At 40.1% G+C, this 19,516-nt stretch overlaps 1 protein-coding gene across 1 annotated transcript in view; it reads left to right on the top strand.

Annotated features, from left to right (window-relative positions):
* The window catches only part of LOC121313154 (collectin-12-like), a 95,356-nt gene that overhangs the window by 51,577 nt on the left and 24,263 nt on the right, over positions 1-19,516 (top strand). The window contains exons 3-5 of the mRNA XM_041245378.1: positions 3,565-3,687; positions 14,415-14,513; positions 14,620-15,666. Coding sequence (XP_041101312.1) covers positions 3,565-3,687; positions 14,415-14,513; positions 14,620-15,666 — 1,269 coding nt within the window. The remainder of the gene's footprint in view (positions 1-3,564; positions 3,688-14,414; positions 14,514-14,619; positions 15,667-19,516) is intronic.

The following is a 19,516-nucleotide window of genomic DNA, read 5'->3' as shown; positions in this document are numbered from 1 at the left end:
GCAAGCCTTTAAAATGGTGTTTACATTTTAAACTACATCAGGGGCACCATCTGTGAAACAAGCACAAGTCTTCAGAAGACAACACTAAGAAAACAAACAGTACCGATACAGATAACAAGGGTGCTGAGATGCTTGTATTTTTGTTAAGTCTTGTCTGTTGGGTCCCAGTACACTTGTGACAGCAGGCGCCTTTCTCTGGGTGCCAAGTTGTTTTTCCAGATGTTAATCCAGCAGTAAGACACAGGAACTAGAGTTTTTCACTAAAACAAACAAATGAGGAAGAGATTCAAGCTCTGGGACAATCTTGTCGGCATAGACCAGGGGTGTGTTCAGTAGGCAGAGCGCTCCAGAGCATTACCTGCTACTTTCTATTGAAAGACCTGCACACCGAGAGCGCTTTACTCGGTGGGAGTTTCAAAATGCCGGAGTTACAATACCAGTACGGCATTTTCGTAACATTTTTCGTAACATTTTTCGAAAGAATCGTTGAAGAAATTATTTCTTTGGAAAGTTTTCATTTATTTGATTTGCTGTATAAAAATGTTACTGGGTTGAATAATTGTTCAAAAAGTAAATTGTTCTATTTTTGGAAAGTTTATTTTTTATTTTGCTGTACAACAACACTTGCATACAATAGAAACATCTAAATTGCAAGCGTAAACTGCACTGTAGCCATCTGTTTTACGCAATGATCTCAACGTAGTTTTCAATCTGTACAGGACTCTTGCATGTGTTTGAATTCACTGCTGCTAAAGTGGTGGTGTTGGCAAGTGCAATAGAGGCATTAAACAGCAGATTTTCTGCAATCTTCCATAAATTCATCCAAAAACAGTGAAAAAAATGCATTAAGCTTACATGAGTGGCTGTTTTCTTATATGTGGCCAATTCTACTAAAATGTTTCTTACATTTTAAGTTCTAATGATGCACCCAATCCTAGAAATGTGCTTTATTTAGAAAGTATATTACTTTGAAAAATGTGGCATATGTTTTTCTCGCTATTGTAAATTCCTGCATGTTTGTGAGCTTGCTGCCTTTGAATACTGGCGTAGTTAATAGTTCAATTATTTATGAATCCTAGACGTTATATTAATCTGAATGGGATTAGTTGTTGTATTGCCAACATATTTCTTAAATTAAACATTGGAAGTTGAATGGTTGTTGAAGTGTATGTACTAATATTAAGCATGCTTCTTAGAAATAGAAATAAGACAAGCACTGCAATATAATAGACTTGGTTTACATGCACGTGAAAATCGACTCTACAGCTTCAAGATTAAATCTTTATTCAAAATAAAAACACAAATTGTAAAAGGCAGTTCTGGTGTTAATAAAATTTAACTTTTAGGTGTTCGACAAACACACACACAAATATAAATTCTAAGTAGTCCTATTTAAAAGCCCATGATTGGACTATCCAATGTAGAGGACTACTCCAGCCGTCAAATGACAGCTGGAGAAAAGAAATTCTAATTAGCATCCTCAATTTGAGGATGCTAAAAGGGATGGGCGTTTAACTAATTAAACGGAAACCAGAAAAAAGGACTGCAAAGTAAATGTTCAAAACCAAAGGGGAGGTGGTACAGAGCACACCCCCTAGAGCGCACTGGTCAACAAAGGTGGCCATGTCGCCAGCTGACTCCGTGTGGGCGTGCTGCAACTTAAGCCGGGATCGGAAAAGGGCCCTGAACATGGCCCCGCAGTCAAAGAGACCTTCCCCGATCATCTTGCGCTTCCTGGTCTTGTAAATTGCCAGTTTAGCAAGAGCCAGGAGTAGATTGACGTGGAGGTCTCTCTTCTTGCTGGAGCCACGAACAGGGTGCCCGAATATGAAGAGGGTGGGGGAGAAATGCAGCCAGAACTGCAGCAACAGATTCTTAAGCAGCAAGAAAAACGGCTGCAGCCTGGCGCACAAAAAATAAATGTGAAACACCGACTCGGACTGACCGCAGAAAGGGCAAAATTCTAAGTAGTCCTATTTTAAGGCCCATTGTAATGGGTCTACACCAGCTGTCCAAAGACAGCTGGAAAAAAAATCAAATTAGCACCCTTAGGGGTGCTAAAAAGTATGGGCCTTAAACTAATTCAACGAAAACCGGTAAAAAGACTGTAAATTAAATATTTAAAGAAAACGGGGAGGTGGTACAGAGCACGCCCCCTAGAGTCCACTGGTCGACAAACGATGCCATGTCGCCAGCAGACTCCGCGTGGGCGTGATCTAAATTAATCCGGGAACGGAGAAGGGCTCTGAACATGGCCCCACAGTCAAGGAGACCTTCCCCGCTCATCTTACGCTTCCTGGTCTTGTAAATAGCCAGTTTAGCAAGAGCCAGGAGCAGATTGACGAGGAGGTCTCTCTTTTTGCTGGAGCCACGAACAGGGTGCCCAAAGATGAGGAGGGTGGGGGAGAAATGCAGCCAGAACTGCAGCAGAAGGTTTTTCAAAAGCAAGAAGAACGGCTGCAGCCTGGCGCAAAGAAAATAAATGTGAAACACCGACTCGGACTGACCGCAGAAAGGGCAAAATTCTAAGTAGTAAAACTTGTACTTAGTATAAATGATATTTTATATTGTGTGTGTGTTGTAAAGGTAACCAGACAAACAAGTAGCTAATGCGTAATTCAGAATGTGTGCGACAACACGTGAATTCATTGTTAAATGTTTTTATCTTCATGGCAACGCACGATATTCAAAGACATTCTTTTCCTATTTAGTAAGCATTTTCTTAAATCAGAACTGCATTTTCTGAAAAGTATGGCAATCACGTTGATAGGAAAACTTTCATGGCTTGTGCATGTAAACACCACCATAGTTATTTGTCCTCACAAGCATTTAACAGGGCTGACGAGCAATTGCTCTACAGTGATAGATGATCTGGAAGTAATTAGGACAGAACAACAGGTATTCTGACAGGAAGCTAACCACGACTTTTCTAACCACGTTTTATTTTCGTTTGGCTGATTAATAGTTTCTACAGGCATAACTGGCAGTGCAAACAAGTCTTCAATTCCTTACAGGCCATTGTAAGAAAACCATTAACAAGTTTCCTAAGACTAAGAAAACAAGTCTGCATTACATGCTTTTGCTCCCCATTTCCTGCCCAGTGTTGGGGTGTCACTTTAGAAACACTAGATGGGTGTCTGTAAGGAAATTCCTTTTGTTAGGATCTGTAGCCACACACAAATCCTAGGCTAGGCTTCCTCTTTCACTCCTGCTTTCCTGCTTTAAATGTAATGCTCTGACTTTTTTTTTTTTTTTTTTTTTTTTTTTCTGTTGGCTTCTGCAACAAAAGTGTTTTTAACCAACAAATGAGAAAAAGTACCAGTGAAACCCATGGTAGGGAACTGTAACAATAAAACAGTGTTGATCAATGAAAGGAATCTAGAAATAACAGCAACCCCATTTCCAGGGAAAATAGATAACTTACTGTAGGAACCAGTGGTAGTGTACCATTAATATCTGTTATATAGATTAACTTACAACAGGAAAGACATTGAATGGTGACTGATTGGTTCTTGGTGTCTTTTAAATTGACTTAATTTCTGAAGTGAGTTTCTTCTATTACAGGAATTCAGGAGGGCGCCCAGTGCACCAAATGCAAAAACAACTGGGCACTGAAAGGCGCAATTGTGCTTCTATATGTCCTATGTGCCTTATTAACCATCACTGTAGCCATTCTGGGGTACAAAGGTAAGATAACTCACCTACTTGTTTTTATTTTATATTTTATTTTATTTTTCTATACTGTACATTATCTAATTCACTTTTTTCACAAACGTTATGTCGTCCATGGTATGTCTGTGCCTTGTAAAGTGCTGAGCTACTGGTTCATTTACTTTTTTATGTCTTCTATTTGATAGGTGGTTCTGCATTCTTTTATATAATGATTTATATTTTATTTTAATACATTTTATGCAAATTATACCTTATACAAGGTTGCTATCCATGTGTGACAGATTTTTTAATGTATTACTTTACGAATATGTTTGCACACTGTACATGTGCTTTTACAGGTTTCAGTGTCCCTTAATGTATCTATGATCCCTTTATGTTTACTGTGGACTAAAATGTCAGTAAAATTTGCATCCCTTCTAAAAGCTACAATCGGTGCTTTCGGAATTTTTATTTCTTCATTTTTCCATTATGAATTATACGTAAATGCTTCCAAACAATTTTTTAAATGTTGGGTAATGATTTCGAATATGTAATTATTAATGGTACTTCTAACCCTCTCTTCCCTTTTCTTATAATCAAGTAATTCATTCCTGTGTATCTTCCAGTACCACTTTGTTAAATCCAGTGTTGTCATAAAATGAGCAGTGCCTAGACGCTCCAGCTATCCGGTTCATGGGATAAGCATCAAACTTGATTTTTCATTGACTCGCCTGAAGTCAATGCAGTCGAGTCAACCCATCTTGCATATCAACTAAAACAATTGGAATGTTCCAATCACTTTGGGACTCCTCCATTACACCCAGCTTGAGCATCTCATCAGTTTTCGCTTTTATTACCTTCCGTTTGCATTCAGGTATGCGGTACAGCCTCTGGCAAACTGGCGCACCCGGCTGGTGAGCTGGTGAGCAACTCGAATCTGCCCCGGGATAGGAGAAAACACATCAGGAAACTCCGCCACCAACACCTGAGCCTGACATTTCTGCGTTGGTGTCAGATTGTTTGCAATCTGCACCGACCCTGTTTTCGCCAACACAGAAAGATCAGGTCCCAAGTCTGTGACGTCACCTGCATGCTCCACTATCAATGCCTCATGTTGTAACCAGGGCTTCAAGAGGTTTACATGATTAATGTGTTTTTCTCTCTGTTGCTCCGATTGGCAGATCTCACAGTCCACCATCCCAATCCAGCTTGTAACCTCCAAAGGTCCTTGTCACTTCGCCAGAAGTTTAGACTCTGAACTGGGCAACAATAGTAGTGTTTTAATCCCTGGCTGAAACATGCGTGACCGGGCTCCTCTGTTGTATTGGGTCTCCTGTCTATGTTGAGCCTGCTGCAAATTGTCATGTGCCCACATCCCCACAGATTCAAGACTTTGCGCAGTTCCAACACATACCGTACAGCATTGGTCGAATTATCCTGCTGCTCCTCCCACATCTCTTTGACCAAATCAAGTACACCATGGGGTTTCTGCCCATACAACAACTTGAATGGTGAAAAGCCAGTAGAAATCTGAGGTACCTCTCTGATAGCAAAGAGAAGGGAAGGAATCAGCTGGTCCCAATATCACACATCACAACTAATAAATCTGTGCAACATATTTTTGAGGGTCTTATTAAAACACTCCACAAGACCATTGGTCTGATGATGGTAAACCTAATTGTCTTAATCACCAAAAGTTTACATTTTCAGTGGACTAGCCGGGACATAAATGAGTGCATTGGTCTGTTAGTATCTCCTTGGGGATCCCCATTCTGGAGAAAACCTTCACTAGCTCATTGGCAACAGATTTAGCAGATGCAGATATGAGGTGAAGGAATAGTTGCGTGTATCGCGCCGCACTCCTCTCTAGCTGTATATCTATATCTACTTCAGTTCGCTCAAACGGAGCTTCCACTAGTGGCAACGTCACCAGTGGGGCTCGTGGGACGGCTCTAGGGCTGGCCTTCTGGCACTCCCCGCAGCGTCCACAAAAATGCTGGACATCACCATCCAGCCCCAGCCAATAAAACCTTGTCACGAGCCTCACAAATGACCAGCCAGGGGAATAACATGAGCCAATTGCAACAAATCCTCTTTAAAAGGCTGTGGAGTGAGCAACTGGTGACGCATTTCCTCGGTCTGGGGTCATTTCTCAACTCAATACATGAGATCTTTAGCAATTTCAGGGTGAGGGTATGTGGTGGCGTGTCTGGGCTCGACCACCTGACCATTAACCACAGTTGCTTGCTCAAAGAGAAAGGGAAAGATCTCTCCAATTACTTCCTCCTTCTTAGCCAATAGGGAGGACGGGGCTGTCAGAGCAGCCAACCAATCTTTGAACTGCTCACAGTTCCACCTCCCTGTACATCCAAAACCTCAATGGACAAGTTTCTCACCCTGAAGCTTCAGTAAGAGGTTGGAATACCGGAGCCATCAAACAGGCTCGACGGTAATGTGGCTGTGTGAGACCCCGGTCTGACACCGCAGCAGCCTAATGTAACCCCACCCTGCCCCGGCTCTTTTCATCTTGATTCTGATTCCTTTCAGTCAATATATTTGATGTGTATCTATTGCTATTACATTTAAGTATAATTAACTCAAAATGATTATTTTTATATAACAGATTAATTGGTTCTCCTTCACATGGAACTGAAGTTTCTGTTCCTTCATATTTAAAGCACTCATGGCCTATAATGTTTAAGTAAACATGTATTGGTTTATATATAATACCTACAGCAGCAACAACTTCTGCATCTATAGCTCAGGTCTCTATGCTACCACTGCTAAATTTCATTTTCTTGATGTGTTCTTGTCACAAAGACGGCCTGAGTGGGTGGCGTCAGACCAGAGCCAGGAAATAAAACAACAAGAAAGGTGGAGTTTGGTGGAGCTGAGCGAATGCTTTCTCTCAGCATTTAATAAATAAACAAACAGACAGAAAATAAACGGTTGTAACAATACAAAAACAGGACACAGCACATTCGCCAAAATAAACAGACAAACAAAACGGACCAAACAAAACACGGTGAGCTTCTTTTACTTTACGTTATTATTAGTTTTATTCTCTTTACCTCCGTCTCCAATCCTGTTCTCCTCTCACCGAACACACAACCCCGAGTATGTGAAAACATGCTGCTTTTATGCAGCTGTACCGAGACTCGACTGGTAATCAATCATTCAATTGGAGTCTCAGTACAACTACACGTGAATTAATAAAGTGCAATTCCCCGTGCTCACATATTACATTTTACTTGCACGTGAAGTGCTGTGCAATCCTCATGCCTAAATACAAATATACATTTTAAACATTTGTGTTACACAGACCTGTTTATATCCCATGTACCAATGACTATACACCAACATTAAACACACAACATGCAACATTTAACAGAAAATACACACAAGGCTGGCAGTTCTTTATAATCCTCATCAAGGTAACATTTGTATCTATTTTCATTTTATGTGTTCAGTAATATTCCCCATTGCTAATGAATGATCGTCTTGTGTTTCATATAAAACTCTTCTGAAACACCTAAAAAGGCAATTATCATCTTTCTCTGTCTTTAAAATTGCATTTTTAGATTTTGTTGTCTGTTTTTCTCGGTATACTCCACTTATTTTCTTTCTCTTGTTTCAAAACTAATTTCTAGAATTCTTCTAATTGATGTTCTCTTCGCTTCTTGCATTACATTTAACAATGTTTAAGTATGTTATATACATTATTTCTTTCTAAATCATTCGACTTCATGTTTTATTTTAATTATATATATATATATATATATATATATATATATATATATATATATATATTGTATATAATATATATATATATATGCATGCAATAAAGCTTGGGCCGTTGTGTCGCACGAGTCACAAACTCAACAATGTTGTCACGTTTTCAACATCAAATCGACACCAGTGCTCGTTAAAATTTGAATTAGTCAGCAAAACAATGTAAAACATCCAAGAAAACCATTTTTGACTGGGCTCTGGTAAAATCTTATCTAAATCTTACGGGTAACAAAAAAAGACAGCAGGTGCTGTTTGGGACATAATTCACCCACTGATATTCACATACACTATATACTGAAATGCATACACTATACTGAGACACATACACTATATTCTGAGACATTTACACTCTATACAGAGACACATACATTATATTCTGAGATGCATACATTATATACTGAGATGCATACACTATATACTGAGAATACTTGCTCATACACTCTATACTGAGATTGGTCATCAGTCATGTGTTGTACTCTCCACACACGTTTTAGAAAATTGCTTGCTGCACATCCACCATTTTGAAGATTAAAGACAAGATGACAGGTCGAAGAGTGTTCTTGATATGAGTTTATTTCTTTTTTACAAAAATACATGGTGACTCCCTGCCTGATGTTAATTTATTAATAATATATGAATATATAGCATGTTAATGCAATTAGCTCTGGTAATGAGGTGCTTTAGTATAGATATATGTGCCTCCCTGTTTTGGGTCTCCTGTTGAACAAAATATTCAATGATATCCTCATCGCTGGATTGAACTAAAGGATTAGCAATAAACACAAAAATAAAAACAATAAATTCAGAATGAAACTTCATATTTGAAAAGAAAAGAACTCTCATCAAGAAAAATAAACAGTTCGAACTGCTGTCTCCTGGATGTGTAGCAAGCAATTTTCTAAAATGCAGGTGGAGAATAGAAAAGTAAAAGAACTCACACAACTGATGACCAATCACAGTATACAATGTGTGTCTCAGTATGTATGTATGTGTCTTAGTATATAGTGTATGCATTTCAGTAAACAGTATATACGTAATTTGAGTGTGTGATGTATGCATTTCATTATATAATGTATGTGCAATTGCAGTATATAGTGTATGCATTTCAGTATATAGTGTATGTGAATATCAGTGGCTGAATTATGTCCCAAACAGCACCTCATAAGTAAGGACAAACCTGGCACTGTGTATGGGCTGAGCTCCCTAAAGCCCACTGCTGTGGAAGCCTCTCTCCCTCCTTGCATTGCTGTCACCTAGCAAAATTGCTGTAGAGGCAGGTCTTTCTACAGAGGCTCTGATCAGACTGTGAAACGAGATATCTATCATTAATACAACAGTGAGTTTTCAGTATATCAATTACTTTTCTTTGTCATTATTTGCAGTGATTGATGAGTACTTGGATATATAACTGTTTGGTAGTTTTGCATTCTCAGTATACTAGCCTTCACAAAGTGTTAGGGCACAGGTGCCTAAATACTTAGCGGAGGTTAGTGCACCCGTAGCAGGCACCTACACACACATACACACATACACACACACACACACACACACACACACACACACACACACACACACATAGAGCAAAGTAGTCTGAAATAGCAACCTTCTCTTGTGGGTTTTGTTAGTCCTGGAACACAGTCAGCCCTGTTCTGTGTTCAGTCAGCCCTGTTCTGTGTTCTCCACTTGGAAACATGTGGGTTGTTTTGTTTTTGCTGTGAACCACTTTAAAGGATATTGAAGAAAGAAATAATGAATTGTACAATGCAAAAGTATAATTGCAAAGTCTGAAAGAAAGTTATGGCTAAAGAGCTAAGGGTGTTTTTTTAAAGATTTCCACGTATTTTAAAAGAAAGATAGACATAATCCATGTGTAAAAATCAATATGAAAAGAAGTCAGTACTTGCTTTAAGAATATACCGTAGATAGTTTTGTTATGGTAAAAAAATGCTTTTTACATAGATACATCTGCTTTGTTTTTTGTAGATCCCTTAGCCAATAAAAAATACTATCTGTAACTAGCTATAACCACCCCATTTGTCGAGGAGTTACAGGAACTACATTTTGTATTAGTCACATTACACATTGCATGCTTGATATGCAATAGCCAGTTGGATTTAATAAAAAGCCAATGCAATTGGGAGATGTAACCATCTTAAAAAACACTCAATATGTATATTGAACTTGAACACAAAATTGCATTGGGAGTCACATTGGGGATGCACACAAGAACCCCTGTAATTCAATAACATCAATTAAATGCTTATTAACGCCAGGTAAAAAAAAATAAAAAAAACAACAAAAAAAAAAACACAACTTTACCAAATATACATTTAGTTTTTATTTTGGTCAATGAAAAAAGATGGGCTTTGGTCTTGATATTCAGGATCTATTTCAAATCTGGCCTAGTGATCTGAGTTCCAGTGGCATCCCATCCCTGTTCTATACAGTGCCTATAGTAAGTATTCACCCCCCTTGGACATTTTCAGTTTGTTGTGTTACAACCTGAAGTCTTGATGCATTTAAATAGGATTTTTTTTCCTTTGATTTACACAACCTACTCAACACTTTGAAGATCAAATTGTGAACAACAGTTAATGAAAAAAAAACTGATAAATGTCTGGTTAGATAAGTATTCACAACCTCCCCTCCCCCGAATCAGTACTTGGTAGAACCACCTTTGGCAGCAATTACAGCTATGAGTCTTTTGGGGTAAGTCTCTACCAGGTTTGCACATCTGGATCGTGCAGTATTCACCTATTTTTCATGCAAAATTGTTCAAGCTCTGTCAAGTTGGATGGGGATTGTTGGTGGACAGCAATCTTCAAGTCTTGCCACAAGATTCTCAATTGGATTCAAGTCCAGGCTTTAACTGGGCCACCTAGGACATTCACTTTCTTGTTTTTAAGCCACTCCAATGTCACTTTGGCTGTGTGCTTGGAGTCATTGTCCTGCTGAAAGGTGACTCTCTGCCCCAGTTTTAGGTCTTTTGCAGACGGAAGCAGGTTTTCCTCAAGGATTTGCCTGTATTTAGCTCCATCCATTTTGCCCTCTACCCTGACAAGCTTCGCAGGCCCTGCCGATGAAAAGCATCCCCATAGCATGGTGCTGCCACCACCATGCTTCACAGTCGGGACGGTGTTACCTGGTTGTTGTGCTGTGTTGGTTTTGCATCTGACATAACGCTTTGCATTTAGGCAAAACAGTTCAATTTTTGTTTCATTGGACCACATAATCTTTTGCCACATCTTTTCAGAGTCTCCCACATGCCTTTTTGCAAATTCCAAGCAGGATTTTACATGCGCTTTTTTCAGAAATGGCTTCCTTCTTACCAGACCGATCGGAGCCAAATGAAACCCGAAAAAAGGGCGCATCTCATAGCCCCATGCATTACAGAGATAACACAGACATAACAAAGGAGGTAGCTGCTTCTTCATCCAGTGCTCAAAGAATATCACGGATATTTGCAGAGCTTTTTGAGATGTTATAGTAATAAAATGACTTGGATTGCATTATTGAGGAGTTTGATGATAAAAGCAGTGATCAGGAGAGGATTATCGGTATGCATGTCTATAAAGTGGTATGTGAAAAATACAGCAAACAAGAGGTGGGGCTTGGCTGTAGATACAGTACTGAGTGTTTTTTTGCGATTCAATGGCTTTTGAATTTGTTTTACTCTGGAAAATTTTAAACAGCACGTGTAAAATAAACAGCTTGTGTGAAAATAAATTGGACCTGACGCGCCTGACAAGCATTGAATAAATGGACTGCAAAGGGTTAATGATCGACTTGACTGTGCTTCAAGGGATATTCAGTGCCTTTCAAATCTATTTATACCCCTCCCCTGATCTGTGCCTTTCCACAACTTTATCCCAGAGTTGTTTTGAAAGCTCCTCCATCATCATAGTAGTATCTTTGCTTTGAATGCTCTACCCAACTGTAGGACCTTACAGAGACAGGTGTATTTAATCTGAAAGCATGTGAACCACTTTTATTACACACAGGTGGACTTATAAACTTATTGTGTGAATTTTGAAGGCAATTGGTTGCACCTGAGCTTATTTAGGAGTGTCATAGCAAAGGGGGTGAACACTTATCTAATGAAGACTTTTCTGGTTTTTATTTTTAATTGATTTGTTTTTTCACACATTGAAAGTGTTGAGTAGGTTGTGTAAATCAAAGGAAAATTAATCCCATTTAAATGCATCCAGATTTCAGGTTGTAGCTCAACAAACTTAAAACGTCCAAGGGGGAGGGGGGGGGGTTTCCCTTAGCTAATAAAAAATATTAGTTGTAACTAGGAACTACATTTTGTATAAGTCACATTACACACTGCATGCTTTATATGCAATAGCCCAGTAGGATTTAATAAAAAGCCAATAAATATGCAATTGGGAGATGTAACCATCCTAAAAAACACTCAACATATATATTGAACTTGAACACAAAATTGCATTGGGAGTCATGAATAATTCCTATAGGCACTGTACATCTCAAAATAATTACCATTACACCTGCCACTGAACAAATTAGGACAATGTCATGCCTGTATGATGAAGAGATGACAAATTGACAGATGAATATACTCACGGCCTGAAACAGTGACTTACTTCTACATACTGATATTGCATGTCCTTCACCCTGTCGCTGTTCCTCTCGTATGGGACCTTGTACACTTGTTTTGTCCTGATGTCATTTATCATCAGGACACGATCATAGTTACCAAGCTAACACTCTGAATATTGTGAAATACTTTGTTGTCCAGCATTAATCGTTCCTGAATGTCTTTTAGGCGGATGGCGTGTTTTAGGCGGATTTGTTTTCAATAACCATGTTTGCAATAGTCGTCTCCTTTTGTTCAAAATTTTTTGAAATTTTCACAAATTCCTTTTGTGAAAATACGTCCGCGGCCACCAGAATGAGGTCTTCTATGAACTCTGTACAATAGAAACAATGTGTGATTGAATTACGGTACTTACATATTGCATCTTACAGTATAAGTCTAATAAAACTATGCATAACCTGAAGTTCTTTACAAATGTGCACACTGTTCTCCCTCCTGAAAGAACGGATTATTGATGACACTGTTGACCTAATGAGATTTGGCTGCGCCCGCTGCCGAGCCTCTCTCATGCTCAGGTCATGGTTGGTGACATGATCAGCTATTGTTGCTCTAATCTCATTTGATATATTACTCGCTCTACGTCCTGCTATTTGCTCTCTTGGTGGTAATCTTGCTCCCCCTCTCATTCTGGCTCCACTTCATCTTGCCCCAGCTTGTCTCCTACGTCGCTCCATTTCTCATCCTCAACTGAGATTCTGCCTCTAGCTCCTTTTATTTGTAACTTACTTAGTAATTAAGAGTTAGTTGCATCAGCATTTGCACATGTGAAGTGTCAGTGAATTCAATTGAAATGAATTGCTTTCAATTACAAACAAGATGCTGTAATGTGAGAACAAAACACACTCAATTGAATCATGGGTTCATTGTAGACACAAGTGTTAAATGTTTTGCAAAACAAGTATTTGGTTTTGCAGTTTGTGTGAAATGAAAAAGAAAATACTTGTGGTTGTGCAAAAGAAGTGAAAGGTTTTGATGGTGAGGCTACCGTGTTTTAAGACTTTAACCACAGTGAGTTAACAACCTGAATGTCAACCCGCTAGATTTTTTTTTTAGTTTAATGTTTTTTATAATTAAAGTTGTATGATGTAGAAATAACTACCATTCAGTATTGATCCACTGCTGTCTTAGCTTGCAGAGCATTTACCTTTCGCGCTCGTCGGAGTGTGTGATATGAAAAGGCGGCGCTAAGTCTGCTTTGCATTCTTATATATGTAAAGTCCAGCCCTGGTCCTGGATTGCAGGCCATGGACCACATCGAAACAGTGGCCTAAATCTTTTTTGGAGCGTTCACATATGAGAAAAGGCATCCTTGGGCCGCCTTAAGTCGCAAATGTAAATGGGGTCAAAGAGAGTAGACACCCAGCCAATACTTTGAAAGTTCTCAAACTGAATTGCAGCAACATCACTTATTTATAAAAACAAAGAGGAAATCATATAAACTAAACAAGAATTATGAAGGAAAAATATCTAACCCTTCAAGAAAAAATATACTGTATGGTTCACAAAGTGTACTTTAGCTGTAATTAATGATCATGATTCAGCATGAGATATCAGACTTTAACAATTTATTGGATATTCTGACAGCAGCTTTTTTTAAGACAAAAACTTAAGCACTATAGTTGATGACTTCCCTCTAGGAGAATGTGCTGAGATCGCTGTGATCAAAATTATAGTTTTACAAGCACACCTACTGTACACACAACACTGCAGTCTAAAAAATGTATACAGTTGGTTTTGCCATGTGCTCTGAAGAGTATACACACCCTTCATATTCCCCTTACTCTTTGAAAATGTTCTTTTTTGACAGGGCTTGAAGATGTTAAGTATAAGATGAGATTGTTGCTGTTGTAATATTGCAGAATCTTCCTCCATATATGTCTTCCCCCAGTTGACTAATAACTTGGCACATGTGAATACAAATAATAAAAAAGTAGCAATGAGATAAAATAATAATAATACTAATAATACTACTACTACTACTACTACTAATAATATAATAATAATAATAATAATAATAATAATAATAATAATAATAATACTAATACATAGAACACTAGAAGCAGTAACAGTAAAATTGTGAGGATATTTAAAAATAAACCTCACCGGGTGTTTGCCAACACATGAGAAATTATTATTTTCACTTTTGTAACCACTGGTTATTGCAATAAATTGGTAAGCGGTGGACATGAACTACAAACCAAACGGTTCAAAGACAAACCTCTTACCATACAAATAAAGAGCAAGCTGTCTAGTCAAAAGATAAGTTCTATATGTCAAAATGATTAACTCATCAGCCTCTAGGAGGAGCTCCATTAAGTATCACTGCAGTATCTCTCTCTTGATCTTCTAGTGGTGCAGAAAATGGACATTGTGACAGAAGGCATGGAATTTTCACACAAGTCTTACTCAGAGAAACTCACGGCTGTGGAAAGTGACTTGAAGAAACTGGGTAATTGACAGAATCATCTTAAAATATTTACAACAGCATGATATACCATTAGTATTTATTTCATATATGTTTGAATTACGTTTTTTCCCCATTTTTGGCCCCACAGATGACCAGACAGGGGAAAAATCTGAGAACACCAACAACGAGTTGTCAGGGTTCAAATCCGAGATTCAGGCCCTACAGCAGCAGCTCAGGGAGATTGCTGACAAGGCCACAAAGAACAAAGATGTTCTGGATAAACTGCAAGACGCCGGGCAGTCCATGCAGTCCAGCCACAGCTCATTACAGGGCCTGCTTGACAGCAACTCCAATATGATAAAAAATGTAAACCGCACTTTGCTTACCTATAGCGGCTACATCACCAGTCTGCAGGAAGATACCAATCGGATGCAGACAGGCCTGCAGAACCAGGTTCAGTCTCAGAGCACGGTGGTGGTGAACATTAACAGCCTGAACCTGACCCAGGCACAGCAGAGGACTCTTATCAGTGCACTGCAGAAGTCTGTGGACGACACCAGCCAGGCCATCCAGAAGATCAAGAATGACTTTCAGAGCCTCCAGCAGACTGTGGTCCAAGCAAGGAAGGACACTGACTGGCTGAAGGAGAAGGTGCAGGCCCTGCAGGTATTGTCTTCCAACAACTCAGTCTTTGCCAAATCCAACAATGACACTTTGAATGACATGACCACTCAGCTGAACACCCTAAATGAGCAGATGTACAACATGTCGGCTATGGCAGACACCCGTGACCAGAGCCTGCGGGAGCTCCTGGATCACCAGAGCAACCATGACAACAGGACAGCGGACAAGTTTGACCAGTTCGAGCTGCGTATGGACCTCGCGGAGAGAGGCATTGACAACATCATCGGCAACATCAGCTACACCGCCCAGCACCTCAGGGTGCTCACCACCAGCCTCAATGATGTCAGGACTTCTTGCACCATGACTCTGAGCAATCACGCAGACAATCTCCTGAACCTCAACAACACTCTAGTGGATATCCGTGTAGACACCACAGCCCTTAGGATGCAGCAGGATGTCTTGAGGTCCAGGCTGGACCTCGAGGTGTCCAACCTGTCCATGGTAATGAATGAATTGAAGCTTGTGGACACCAAGCACTCACAGCTGATTAGCAACTTCACCATTCTGCAAGGTAAGTTTAGCTTGGTTTACTATTCAAATAAGTAGTCGTTGCTGGTTGTTTGGTAGTTGAAGGCACTAAAAAAACCTAGAAAACAATTGTTGTTGGCTTGCTGACTTACAATCTTCTTGATTTGCTTGTTTACATCACACATTTGTAGGTTAATGTATTCTCAACCGAGAAGTTCACACCACAAATGTTACCATGCCGATATACTGTACATTTCCAGACGAAATAAATTATATTGAGATTGACTGATAAATAATTCAGCTGCCATGTTAATACTTGGGGACATAATTGCAAAGGGTTTAATCCAGTCTTTAATGAACCCCTCTAATTTTACCAAACTAGAATATACCCAAGTAATACAATTCTAGGGCTTTTAATCACTTATTGTAACATTGTAAGGAAATTTATGCTTTTAAAAAAACATGAGTTTTTAAATATAGTTTCAGTAGTGCTTGACATTATGTCATTTAGTCTTTTATGATCAATTGCTACAGTGTGAACTAAACAACTATGGATGATCCTGTGCTTAGTACGGAGGACAGTACTAATCATAAACTGCGGGACACTTACAATTTGCAATGAATTGCACGCCTCCAGATAATTTGGAGGTAGGTTTTAAAGTGTTCTCAATTGCAACAAAAACAATATGTAAATTGTCTGCCCAATAAAAGATAATAAATTGGGTATTAAGTTAGTCTAGTGATTCAAAGTGCCATAGTAACTTGTTATTCATATAAGTGTAGTCCTTTGATGTGTATTTTAAATGTTGTTATTATTTAATAAATCATTTTAAACAATTATAAAATCAAATAAAGTAAATTTCTGCCCATTGTAACTGCTTATACTTGATAAAAAAGAAAAAAAAAGTTACATGATTAAAAAGTTAATTAAATATCTGCTGTATTTAATTGATTAGCACTAAAATTCGACAAATGTTTAGATGATAAATCTTGTAGAACCGTTTGTCTAATCTGATAAGTGCTCTTTAAGTTTATTTTCAGTACTACACACTGAATTTCTTGATATTGTTGTAAATGTAAACGTCGAATTCCCAATAAATCGACTGAAATAAATGTATATAGGATAAACCTTGGGTAAACAACTTGTAATTTTTTATTTTCTTACCAAAAATAATAATTTAGAAATCATCTCTAGTTTTTGTAGTTTTTAGCTTGCTTTCTGTCCCGTCTCCATTCTGCTCTGAATTGCTGGGGTTCATCTCAGTGGTCCGTTAGAACTGTAGTTTCACTGTCACTGTCATTTCACCCTGTTCTGACAGATCTTGTTGACTGAACCAGCACTAGAATGCCCTCATTTATTTAAATGAATCTCAGCCATCAAGACCTGCACCGACTGCACACTTTTCATTTGCCAGCGTGTCATTCAAAATGCCTACTTTGAAATTAACAGGTTAAGGCGTAGGTAACCTTTTGCTATAGGTGTATGGTGAGAGATACTAGTTTGATTTGAAAATGGTGGGCAAGAGGAAAACACTTAATGAATATTGTGCACAATACCCTGAATGACGGGTGAAGTCTCCACAGAAGAACGAAGCGGGCCCGCCTGCCTTGCCTTCCAGTGACTCCAGCTGTGCTGAAGCAGGAGAGGAGCGAAGCTCAGACTCTGAATAATAAGTGCAAGTTAATTCTCTTGTAATGTTTTCTTCTGTGCATTTTATTTTTACTCGGAAATTTATGCTATAAAAGTCTGTAATACAATTTTTGAATTTGTGTAGGCTCTTTATCTTTAACCTGTGACCAAACGTTATTTCAATTATAATGTTCGTAACGATAGCTTGCGGATGCAATCCTGGTTCCCTGAAAGAGAAAATAACCATCAACGTATGGGACATTGCTGTCTGGCAGTAGGGATTGGCTGAGCTTTATAGCAAAGCTGCCGATAGGCTTACTATACGCAGTGCGAAGAGACTCTCTTCCTCTTTTGCTCTTCGGGCCGAGAAGGCTTCCGGAGCGACCTCACGGGTTGATGGTTATTTTCTCTTTCAGGGAACCGGGGTTGCATCCGCAACCTATCGTTCCCTTTCAATTCGAAAATAACCATCAACATATGGGAACAGTGTCGCGAGGGAGGATTCTCGGCAGTAGGACAGACTTACGTCATAACGCAATTGCGTAGGTAATACATCTAGGCATATGCGGAGCTGCACCTCAGCGTCTATGCTCGCAATGACAACTGTCCTAAGGTGGGGTATTAAACACTACATTGGCATCCTGAGTGTAGTACAGATGCTCCAAATAATAGAGCAGAGGAATCCAGCACGTTTAATCTGTAAAACCTCATAAAGGTATGCGGTGTAGCCCAACTGGCTGCCGCGCAAATGTCAGACACTGGCACCCCTCTAAAGAGGGCCCAGGACGTTGCCATACCCGTAGTGGAATGCGCCTTCAACTGCCCTGGTGGTGGAAGGCCTGCAGACTCATAAGCTAATTTAATAGCATCCACTATCCAGTGGGAAAGGCGTTGTTTTGACAACGGCTGACCCAAGGTCTTAGAACCATGGCATATGAACAGTTGTTCTGTCTGCCTCACGGTCGTTGTACTGTCTATATAACATCTCTATGCCCGCACAGGGCAAAGCATGTGTAACCGTTGTTCCTCTGGAGAGGAAAAAGGAGGAGGATGGAACGCCATCAACTCGACCGGCTGGTTCATGTGGAACGGAGATATAACCTTTGGTAAAAAGGCTGGATTTGGGCGCATGGAGACCGTAGAACCGTCTCCTGCGAAGCAAATAGATGAAGGATGCACTGACAGTGCATGTAACTTGCTGACACGTTTGGCTGACACTACTGACAACAAAAACGCGTTTTTTATAGACATGATCTTCATATCCACTATGTGGAGAGGCTTGAACGGTGCCTTGGTAAGGGCTTCCAGCACCACGTCAAGGCTCATCAAAGCTGGTCGTTCTTGGAGGTCGCAAGCGTCTTGCGCCTTTAAGGAACTGAGATGCCAGAAAATGGCAACCTGGTGATAATCCATCAATTCGTACATGGCAAGCTGATATGGCGGCTAAATACACTTTAAGTGTAGAGGGAGATTTCTCTTCATCTAACAGTTTCTGAAGAAACTGTAATATCACTGCCATAGGAAAAGATATTGGGTCATGGCCCCCCGCCAGACACCAGTCTTGGAACAACTGCCACTTATACGTATACTGCAACCTGGTAGAGGGCGCTCCAGTGCTTTGAATGGTCGAAATTACCGCCATCGAAAGCCCTAAGGCTGACAGGCACTCCCGTTCAGGGGCCAAGCCCATAGCTGCATGAGCTTGGGGTTTGGGTGCCAAAGCCGTCCTTCGGCCTGGGTCAATAGGTCTGCTCGCAGGGGAAGCTCCTGCGGTTGATCGTGCAGTAACTGCACCAAGCTCAGGAACCATATTCTCCGAGGCCACCGAGAAGTGATCAGAATCACTGTCGCTTGCTCTACCCTGACCTTCTCTAAGAGGGCGGGGAGCATCGGAATCGGTGGAAACGCATATAGGAGGACTGGCGGCCATTCGTGAGCCAGTGCGTCGACTCCTAGGGGCTGTCGGGGTCCCTCACCGATAACCCTATGCCGAACCATTCGCAGATGCGCTTTACCACCTGAGGGTGGAGACGCCATTCCCCTGCAAGAGGGCCTCCTCTGGATAAGAGGTCCACTGCATAATTGGCTCTGCCCGGCAAGTCTGGTGAAGGCGGGGGGACCGTAGGCCGCACTGGCGGTTGATATACGCCACAACCGTGGTGTTGTCCAACCGCACCAACACGTGCTTGTCTAGAAGCACTGGCAAGAAGTGCCGGAGGGCAAGGTAAACTGCTCTGAGTTCCAGAACATTGATGTGGGCTGA

The sequence above is a fragment of the Polyodon spathula genome, chromosome 3 (assembly GCF_017654505.1).
Source record: "Polyodon spathula isolate WHYD16114869_AA chromosome 3, ASM1765450v1, whole genome shotgun sequence".
Classification (NCBI taxonomy): domain Eukaryota; kingdom Metazoa; phylum Chordata; class Actinopteri; order Acipenseriformes; family Polyodontidae; genus Polyodon; species Polyodon spathula.
Note: the sequence above shows the minus strand (reverse complement) of the source record. Positions and strands in the feature narration are given on the sequence as shown.